This window comes from Hoplias malabaricus, chromosome 3 (assembly GCF_029633855.1).
Source record: "Hoplias malabaricus isolate fHopMal1 chromosome 3, fHopMal1.hap1, whole genome shotgun sequence".
Classification (NCBI taxonomy): domain Eukaryota; kingdom Metazoa; phylum Chordata; class Actinopteri; order Characiformes; family Erythrinidae; genus Hoplias; species Hoplias malabaricus.
In genome coordinates, this window is record NC_089802.1 from 29,429,167 (window position 1) to 29,439,824 (window position 10,658).

Below are 10,658 nucleotides of genomic sequence, written 5' to 3' on the forward strand. Positions count from 1 at the left end.
TATTTAGATCTGGTGACTGTGCAGGCCATGGGAGATGTTCAACTTCACTTTCATGTTCATCAAACCAATCTTTCACCAGTCTTGCTTTGTGTATTGGTGCATTGTCATCCTGATAAACGGCACTGCCTTCAGGATACAATGTTTGAACCATTGGATGCTCATGGTCCTCCAGAATGGTTTGGTAGTCCTTGGCAGTGGCATCTAGCACAAGTATTGGGCCAAGGCAATGCCATGGTATGGCAGCCCAAACCATCACTGATCCACCCCCATGCTTCACTCTGGGCATGCAACAGTCTGGGTGGTACGCTTCTTTGGGGCTTCACCACACCGTAACTCTCCCGCATGTGGGGAAAACAGTAAAGGTGGACTCATCAGAGAAAGATCCATGTTTCACATTGTCCACAGCCCAGGATTTGCGCTCCTTGAACCATTGAAACTGACGGTTGGCATTGGCATGTGTGACCAAAGGTTTGGCTATAGAAGCCCGGCCGTGTATACTGACCCTGTGGAGCTCCCGACGGACAGTTCTGGTGGAAACAGGAGAGTTGAGGTGCACATTTAATTCTGCCGTGATTTGGGCAGACGTGGTTTTATGTTTTTTGGATACAATCCGGGTTAGCACCCGAACATCACTTTCAGACAGCTTCCTCTTGCGTCCAAAGTTAATCTTGTTGGATGTGTTTCGTCCTTCTTGGTGGTATGCTGACATTACCCTGGATACCGTGGCTCTTGATACATCACAAAGACTTGCTGTCTTGGTCACAGATGCGCCAGCAAGACGTGCACCAACAATTTGTCCTCTTTTGAATTCTGGTATGTCACCCACAATGTTGTGTGCATTGCAATATTTTGAGCAAAACTGTGCTCTTACATTCTGCTAATTGAACCTTCCCATTGTGCTCTTACTGGTGCAATGTGCAATTGATGAAGACTGGCCACCAGGCTGGTCCAATTTAGCCATGAGACCTCCCACACTAAAATGACAGGTATTTCAGTTTCATTGTCCAACAGCTACACCAATCTGGTTTCAAAATTGTTAAAATAAAATCAGTGAAATAGTATCCTACTTTAAGACCCTGTCCAGTCAATCACTTGTGTTCATCAGAATTACAGATAAAAAAAAATCCCCTAATGCCTTAAAAGTGGCATAAATATAACTATGCACTTCCATCATCATTCAGTATGCATTTAGTCCTCATGTCTATTGCCACCCAATACTTTACCACTCGCCTGCAGCTCAAAAGACCACCGGCAAGTTAATGGGATTGTTTCTGATGTATAAAACCCTGACTGTGTGAATCTTGCTGTTTGTTCATAATATAAAGGACACCAGAGTATTAGTAATCAATGCCATGGCTGAGCATTTGTACTGCAGTGTTCCAAAAACAATCTCAAAATGGGCAGATCAAGAAGCCAAGTTTTCTGATGTCATAAACTTAAAGAACCAATCCTGTCAATTTTCAGGCTGCAGCTGTGGGATGGGCGGAGTGACTAATTGCAGATTCATAAGTTAGCGTATGCTGAATGAGGGTAAACGTGTACTTTTTTTTTTTTTCTTTAAAACAACTTAAAATGTGTAATTTTGATGAACAGAGTTTATTGTAAGGGTTTTAATTCATGCTCAACATTCTCTGCATTTAGATTCATAATAAATGTATTATATACATCAAATTAGTAATGATCTACAACTAAAACACAGCCAGTGTCCAGGTTTTGCTGGATTTAAATAGATTTAAATGAATTACATTTGGACAATAGACAATTTGCCCTTGGTCAGTGGCATAACTATGCACTAATAAGCTGAATTTTATAGAATAAAAGTCTCTTGTGTTTGTAAGAGTGTGTGTACGGCGAGTCGGTGGAGTCAGTGTGATTGTAGCGGCTGCGCGTTTTTCGGGGAGGATGATGTCGGAGCAGGACAGCGCTAAGGGCCGAAACCGCGGCGGAGTGCAGCGTGTGGAGGGCAAACTGCGGGCCAGCGTAGAGCGGGGGGATTACTATGAAGCCCACCAGATGTATCGAACTTTATTTTTCAGGTGAGGCCGAAAGAAACGTAAGCTACATCACAGTAAACGCGCAGGAGCTGCTGATTCTCCGGTCCGCCTTTCCAGATCTTTCTCGCTGCTGTCAGAGGAACAGTGTGCTTACCGCCTTTCTTATTGGTTAGCGTTTCTATTTGGCTCCGCCTCTCGAGGCAGTCGTTGTGTGTGATTGGCCTACTGAGACGTCAATTTGGCGAAACGGCTGTAGCTTGTGGCTAACTGAAAATTTGTGAATTTGTGAATAAACAAAGTTTACAGCTTAGCTTACAGCGTGATTTTATCATTTAAGCAATGAACGCATTCACAGTTATAAGTCGAGCTATTTCTGTAAATACTGAGGCTTCAGTTTCATTAAATTGTCATTCGCGTTTTTCATTCCACCTTAATTTGTGTTGCAGTTGCGGGCGTCAGAATGTAAATGCTGCTTTTTTTAAGGTGGAATGGAAAATTTGAATAAGAAGCAGGCTATTTAAATAGCAGTTTAGTTTCCGATTCGCTTAGTAGGCACAAATCAAGTTAACACTGGCTCCCTCCGCACATTCAGGCGTTGTTAGGCAGCTGTTTAGTTGTCTTAGTTTAGAGACCGCAGTTTAAATGCCCTGTATGTGTTGTAGGTACATGGCCCAGGCGAAGCATGCAGAGGCCCGAGAGCTCATGTACAACGGAGCCCTGCTCTTCTTCAGCTACAACCAGGTACTGGTTAGCAGTGAATATAGAAAACAGTAACATAAGACTAGAGGGTTATTCCACAAAGCAGTATTTATCAATTTGGCGAGATAACCTAATCCAGTAGAACAAGTGCTGAAGGACACTCTTTTTGGACAGTCCTCAACTTTTGGCTTAAGTTATCTGGCAAATTGAGGAATCCTGTTTTGTGAGAAATAAAGCTTCAGTTTACGTGGAATCTATAACTAAATACAACTCCATTACACAAGTCTCCACTTTATTAGAACCCCCTACCCTAACTTCATCCATTTTCTGACAATCTGCCATTAAAATTTTACTCTATAAATGTCCAGTTACAGGTGGTAGCCCATCACTTTATCCCTACTTTATCCATCTTTGTTTAGAAATTGACCACAGGACCACTCTTGAATAGATATTCTAAGTGTCATGCATCATTGGGCCAATGGGATGCTCCAGAATCTCATGTCAGCATGCCTAATGCCAGGTGTTGGCTTGTGAGGAATAATACACCCACAGGTCCTGTCAGAACCGCATTCTGTCAAGTGATGGCGCTCCATCCAATATATCTAGGACAAGCTGGAGTGGTGTTCAGCATCCAGAACCAACCACTGATCATCAGTACCTGTGCTGTACCTTGGTTGGCGCCTCTCTACCTAATAGCTGATGTGTAATGAGCATAAAGGAGTAGACTAGCTGCCATCACATCATCCAGGAGGATGCTGCACATTGCTGGGTATTGAGGCGACTCCCTAATATTCAAATGAATTGTAAATGTAAAGCGGGGTTCTAGATAGGGGCTATGTAAGTGTAAGTAAGGGTAAGTAGCTGAGCTCTCTAATAATCTAATCTCTAATGGCTTACTGCAGTCAGAAATCAGTGTAAGTACTTTCTGTGCCATTGAACATGGTTTATATTAAAGTGGCATCTGTGTGGAATCCCTAATATTATTGTTATAACCAGAGGAGCTTCAGCAAATGTTGTGTGCTTATTTCCGTACTGGACTCTTAACTGTAGTATACATGCCTGGAATTAGATAATTAGCTGTTGTTGATTAATAAATAAATAAAAGGACTCATTCACAGAAAGCTTTACAAAACAGGGGTATTCCACAGAGCGTGACTTCTCAGTTTAACAAGATAATATACGCTTCAAACTTCAAAGAACTAAGGGAATTTTCTGTTGGACAGTGCTCAACCTTGGCCTTAGGTTATCTAGCCAGGTCTTAACTCCTGCTTTGCAGAACAGCCCCAAGGTTTCTCTGGGACACTATGTACCAGTGAAATTGCCAGGTGTTGAAAGGCTCTGATTGCTTTTGTCCTAGCGATACTGATACCACAGAAGGCTACAATATTCAAGGTGCCTAACGATGAGTGGATTTGTATGTGTTTGCTTGGACTAGTCAAGATATTCACATAAAGAAATGAAGCAAACCAGCCTTTGAAAAACAGAGACTTTAATATACATAACAATGTTATCTTGTGCTGCATGCCTGACCTGCTCTAGAGCAGGTAAAATTTGAGATTTCAGATCATAGCATACTCTTCAAAATCAGATAAGAGTCTTCTGATCGAGGTGGGTCCTCTGGTTCTTTTAGAGTAACTGGTTCCTTTTTTTTTTTTAAACCTTGTGGCACCAATCATATGATAAATAACTAGTAACACAGGGGCTAATACAGAGAGTTGATGTTGTGAAATGAGTTGACCATGGCTGCATTTTTTTTAGGTCTTTTCATGCATGCTGAATGAGGCAGTCCTCAGGCTTTGCATCCCAAAGCTGTTATTCTTGAAATCCCTTAGGGTGTAACAACTCTGTAATTGACTCAAATGTATTAGTTTCCTTTTATAGAGCTCTAAATCATTGTCACATAAAATTGCCTGGACATGCTTGGTTTGGCCTTGTTAGGTACTGACGCATTTGTGTTATCAACAGCAAAACAGTGCAGCAGATCTATCCATGCTGGTGTTAGAGACATTAGAGAAATCTGATGCCCAGATAGAAGACGATATATTAGGTAAGTCTGGATATGCATTGGTGAGTAGAAACCTAAATATACATTATGACCATCACCTTCTTTTTGCACTTACTGTCCATTCTCTTAATTCTACTGACCATACCTGAGCACTTTGCAGTTTTACAATTACACATTATAGTCCATCTGTTTTTCTGTATACCTTATTTGCCCTAACTCACCCTGTTCTTCAATGGTCAGGACCCCCAAAAACAGATATGATTTAGGTGGTGGATCATTCTCAGTGCTGCAGTGACACTGACATGGCGGTGGTGTGTTAGTGTGTATAATGCTGATGAAAGTGGATCAGACGCAGCAGTGCCTCTGAAGTTTTAAACCCCTCAGAATCACTACTGGACCGAGAATAGTCCACTATCCAGAAATATCCAGCATACATCAGAACTGATGACCACCACAAACTGTGTAGCAACAGATGAGCTCTCTGACTTTATGTCTACAGAGTTGAGCATCAAGGTAGGTGTGTCTAACAGAGTGGACAGTGAGCGGACACCGTTTTAAAACTATATCAGAGCTGAGGATGATCCATCACCCATATCATAGGCTATACCTTTTCTGAGGGGTGTAAGACAGGTGGTTTACAGTTTGTAATTGTAGAACTAAATGTGCTTCCTTATAGTCAGTGGAGCTGAGAGAATATTTTATATATAATTTCACTCAGATAAGATTGAAACTTTTTGATTTTCCAGAGCATTTGGTTAAACTATTTAGCCTAATGGACCCAAATTCTCCCGAGAGGGTGGCATTTGTGTCCAGGGCACTAAAGTGGTCCACAGGAGGATCGGGGAAACTTGGACACCCCAAACTACACCAGCTGCTGGCAGTCACACTGTGGAAAGGTATTCCTAAAGCACAACTTTCTAGACATAGCTGTTAATTGAGAGGTTGTCAGATATTTAACAGGCTGATGTCATATGGAGATTGATAGATCAGGATTTGCTGGGAAATGTCAGTGCTGTGGTTGTTGACCTGAGGTGATATAACAAAATGAAATCTAATGGGAAAATGTTATCTCATAACCCAGAGCTGAAATATGCTACTAGGAAAGCTCTGATTAGATCAGGTTCATCTCTAATGTGCTCTTTTCAGTGTCTAGTCAGCTGAAAAATAGGCACTTTTAGTTAGACACACCTCATTTTTGTTGTGTTGCAAAAAGTATTGGTTAGAAATGTCTCAGTATCACCTTGAAATAAGCTAAGAATGTTTACACACTTTTAATTCATTTGTATTTTTCCACCCTCAGAACAAAACTACAGCGAGTCGCGCTATCACTTTCTGCATTCCTCTGACGGTGAAGGCTGTGCACAGATGTTGGTGGAGTATTCTGCTGCCAGGGGCTTTCGCAGTGAGGTGGACATGTTTGTGGCTCAGGCAGTCTTACAGTGAGTGGACTTATAGCCCTGAAAAATCTAGCATGCATGAAAACCTTCGCTGTTGTCTTGTATAAGAAACACCTCTGAGGTGCTGCCACTTTACTGGTAGTTTCAGACTGTTGCACATCTGTTGATGCACGTTTTGTGTTGAGATTGCTACAGCACCACAATAATGTGTAGTTCTCTGGTCAACTGACCAACGATTAATTGGCTATTTGATTAATTAGAGTGGTTATGATAACTGTATAGCAACTCATGTGCTACAGTGTGTTACGGTACACCTTTTATAGTGATAATATAAAGAGAAAACATTTTCACTGGTTTTAACGTCTGAGTCCTTTTTCCACAGATTCCTCTGTCTAAAGAACAAAACTAGCGCATTGGTGGTTTTCACTACATACACACAGAAGCACCCATCCATAGAGAAAGGCCCTCCGTTTGTGCAGCCACTTCTTAACTTCCTCTGGTTTCTTCTATTGGCAGTGGAAGGGTAGGAGTCTTATCACTCTTCTGACAATTTCGAATCACCCCAATGTCTGAGGTTAGCGCCACTGAAGCTGGATTGGTTTTATAAGATTTGGGAATGTAGTCCTGAATGATTTGATTGGCCAAATTGTTCAGGATAAATAGCCATGGTCAGTTACCTCGGACAGTACATACAAGTGGCATTCAGTAAGTTCTGGGTATGGATATAACGTACTAATTTTGCAGGGAATTTTATAATGGTTCTAGGTAGTGATATTTTCTGAGGAGGTGTAAAGAAAACTTCAGCCCATTTCGAGCATTAGTTTTGTTGCAATTGCTATGAACAACTAAACTATTTTGAGCAACATAAGTATGTTGAGGAAACCTGAGCAACACGCTGTGTGAGACTGTGGACTCCAGGACATTAGTCCTCCACCCTGCAGCCCTGACTCAGTCGCGAGGGATTCGTTTTTTTTTTTTTTTTTACCTGCTCCCAAATCTGAAGAAAGATCTCAGCGGAAAGAGATTTTCTGATGATAGTTTTTTCAGTAAAGATGAAATGTAGTTGAGTGTTTTTCAGGGAACTGAAAAGATAATTGCGAGCTCTAACACACGTGTAGAACTAAAGGATAATTACAGAGATAAATAAAAATATATTTCATATGTGTTTTACTTCATATCCATATCAAAATCTTATTAAAGTCCCCTCTTCAATATCAGTGCAGAACAGAGAAGAAAACATAAGACAAAAGTGTATTTTGATTCAGTGTGATTTTTTTTTTTTTTTTGTTTTTTTTTTTTTTTTTTACACATTGTCTGTGGAAGACAAAACAGCCCTCATTTAAGTGTTTAGGCAAATAGTGATTGTGCTATATTTAGAAACATTCTCTTTAAAGGTGTGGCAGGCTGTCTTATGTCCTCTGTGTGTGTTCTGCTTGCAGTGGGAAGCTGACAGTCTTTACAGTGTTATGTGAGCAGTATCAGCCATCGTTAAAGAGAGACCCTATGTATAATGAGGTAAAGACCTGCTCGGGAAATGTCCTAAAATTGAGGCTGGCTGTTTTACTCTGATTGAAACTTATATAAAGCCGCCTTTGTTTGCCACCGCATATTAACAGTTAAGCTAGATAACATTAATATTACAGCTGTGTAGTGTGGTCACTTTTATTGTGATCACTGTAGGAGAGTTTTGAATTTCTCATTCAAAGTTTAACTGATTGAGATTGTTTTTAAACATTCTAGCAGCACCGCTGTGTCTGATCCACTAGTAACACCGTGTCACTACAGCACTGAGAATGACCTACCACCCAAATTATACCTGCTCTGTGGGTCTTAACAATTGGATAACACAGTTAAAGGGGACTAACAAAGCAATTTACAGTCTGTGATGTTAGAACTACACAGTGCTCCTGTCTGATCAGCTAAAGAAATGGACAGTTGGTGTAGAAAGGAGATTAATTTAATGTTATGACTGATTAGTGCTTGTAAGATAATTAAGACCTTAACTGAGTGTAGTGAACATAATGAACTACAAATATTGCATTGTTGAAGTATTTTTGTTTTGTCTGCTGTTGATTTTGTCTGTCCCCCCCACTCCCTCATCCCTGGATATCCCTCTCTTGATCAGTACCTGGACAGAATAGGACAGCTGTTTTTCGGAGTACCACCAAAACAGTCATCATCATACGGTGGTCTGCTAGGTACGTTTACTTGTTTTAAGGTTGATGGTGCTGTTTATGAACTACAGTATCCAAGAGTGTGCTGAATCTTCCCACTTACCCAATTGCAGTTGATCATCCACGTCATATTGTAGTTTGATTAGTTTAGCACTGGGGTTACATGATGAGTGTAGCAAATAATCAAAAGCTTATTCCCCACCAATTAACATTGGGCAATCTGCATGCCTAGTTCATCAGATATTTACCATGTCACATGGGAAGCTGAAACAGGCGAGTTTCTGTACACTCTGTACTGCAAGCTGTAAAATAAATGGACAAACCCAGGCATAAAGGGTGCACATTGTCAGCCTTTTCCAAAAAGGGAACAGTTCTGGGTCTTAATGAAAAGTCTATGACATGCTTTTGTCAAAGTACCTCAAGGATCAGACACCCAGCAGCGTTCTCCCTGTCTGAGCAGCCTTGTTCAGAGCGGCAGCTTTCAGTGCCTGTTCCTTTAAATGATAATGAGCTGCTTGCTGTTCACCCCGACGCCGAGCACACAGCAGTGAGGAGCAGAAGCTCTAGTCCATTTTTGCATGGTTCTCTTTCTTCTCCGTTCTCATTTTCTCAGTCTTTACTCAGTGCTCTTATTACTCCACGTTTGTGTCTGTTGTCTGTTTTTGTTTAACCCTTTTCTTTGCGCTCTCACATAAACGTGGGTCCAGTGCTGTAGTTGGAGAGACTCAAACGAGGCGGCGGGGCAATTCTAATGTCTCTGCTCTTGACGTCAAAAGCCAAGCAGAATCAGAACAATTCTGACTTGCACACAAAAACTAACAAGGTGGTCTTGTTTCACATTGTGTGGGTTGGTGGGCTCCAGATCCACAAATAAATGTGCACATGATCTGAACAAGTGATATTTGTTTCAGGAAACAGACCTCCTTAAAAGATATTTAAGCTTTGATAGTTTTAGCTTTGTGATGCTCATACAGTGCTAATTGGTGAGGTAGATTTTCCTTGGTTGTGGGACTGTGTTCAAATTATTCCAATGAGATCTTTTAAAACACGTCTTCTGCTTTGAGGTATTTCTGACTCTCTTGTTATTCTTATTTTTATTTTTTAATATCGTAGGAAACCTGTTGAACAGTCTTATGGGTTCGGGTGAAGAAGAGGAAGGCGAGGAGGCACAGGAGAATAGCAGCCCCATTGAGCTGGACTGAAAACCGTCCACCCACAACCGGAGGCGCTCTTGTCCTTCTGAAGCTAACCTCACGACTTATGTGTCATCCCCCCCAAAAAAAAAAAAAAAAAATCCACCAAACCCGAGTACCCTCTCTCCACCACCACCGAAATAAAACAGCACCCCAAAAACCAAACACGTTCTCAGCCTATTCAGGACTGGATCAAACCAGAAACTCCTGCCAGATGGGGGCATCGTGGAACAGGAGTAGCTGCATGGTGTTTGTTTATTTTTTATTATATTAATTTTTTTTTTCGGTGTAGTTTCAAGGAGAGGGTACAGCTTTGTTGAGCATTGGGTACTACTCCCCTTCCCCTCCTAAATCAACAAAAATGAACCAATGATAGAAAAAAGAAGAGAAATACAAGCACATTTCCGTTGTACCCATTAAACAGTGATCATGGCTCCACCCACTCTCTGAATTATGGAGGTCTAGTCCACTTGTTTCACAACAACACAAACTGAGACTTCTGCATATGTCCAGCCAAGACGGGTGAACGTAGTTAACTTTATTGATGAAATTATGTTAATTGTAATTCACACTAATGTCCTTTGATAATTCTCCGTATACTAGTTAAAGCGGGGCAGTGTCTCTTCTTACCTGGGAAAGGTGATTGCTGTATTTTTAGTTTGGGACAAAATTTTACCACCACTACTCCCATTATCATATTACAATGCTTGTGTGTGTGTTTGAGAGAGTGAATGCAAGTGTGTGTGTGTATTTTGGAGTGGGATGTCAAGACTTTAGCTTGCTGTCCTTAGTATGCTGCTCAGTCTGAAGCAGATATTTGTTCTTTTTTCATTTTTGCTGAACTTGAAAAAGCTCAATAAAAAAAGAACAGAAATGGTCAAATGGTGGTGTAATTCTTAAGAAAAGCATGCATTCTACACTTTAAATTAGTAAAATATGCATGTAGTGTCTGTCAGACAGCTCCAGGGTCCTGGGTTGATCCTGACCCTGGGTCACTGACTGAACAGGGTGGTGTGTTCTCACTGTGTCTATGTGGATTTCCTCCGGGTGCTCCGGTTTCCCCTCATAGTCCAAACACACGTTTGTAGGGGGATTTTGTGTGCGAAACTACCCACAAATGTGAGTGGGAGAGGGACTTGTTTGTGAAAAAATTAATCACTATGGTGGAGAACATGAAGTAAATTTTATATAAAGGA

General features: G+C 41.1%; 1 protein-coding gene across 1 annotated transcript; it reads left to right on the forward strand.

Moving 5' to 3' along the window:
* The first annotated feature begins 1,856 nt into the window (after positions 1-1,856).
* Positions 1,857-10,455, forward strand: get4 (guided entry of tail-anchored proteins factor 4). Its single transcript, XM_066663866.1, has 9 exons — positions 1,857-2,036; positions 2,657-2,735; positions 4,659-4,740; positions 5,445-5,594; positions 5,999-6,137; positions 6,478-6,618; positions 7,535-7,610; positions 8,221-8,293; positions 9,383-10,455. The coding sequence occupies exons 1-9, from the start codon at positions 1,903-1,905 to the stop codon at positions 9,469-9,471; spliced, it is 963 nt and encodes a 320-aa protein (XP_066519963.1). The 5' UTR covers positions 1,857-1,902; the 3' UTR covers positions 9,472-10,455.
* Positions 10,456-10,658: the final 203 nt, after the last annotated feature.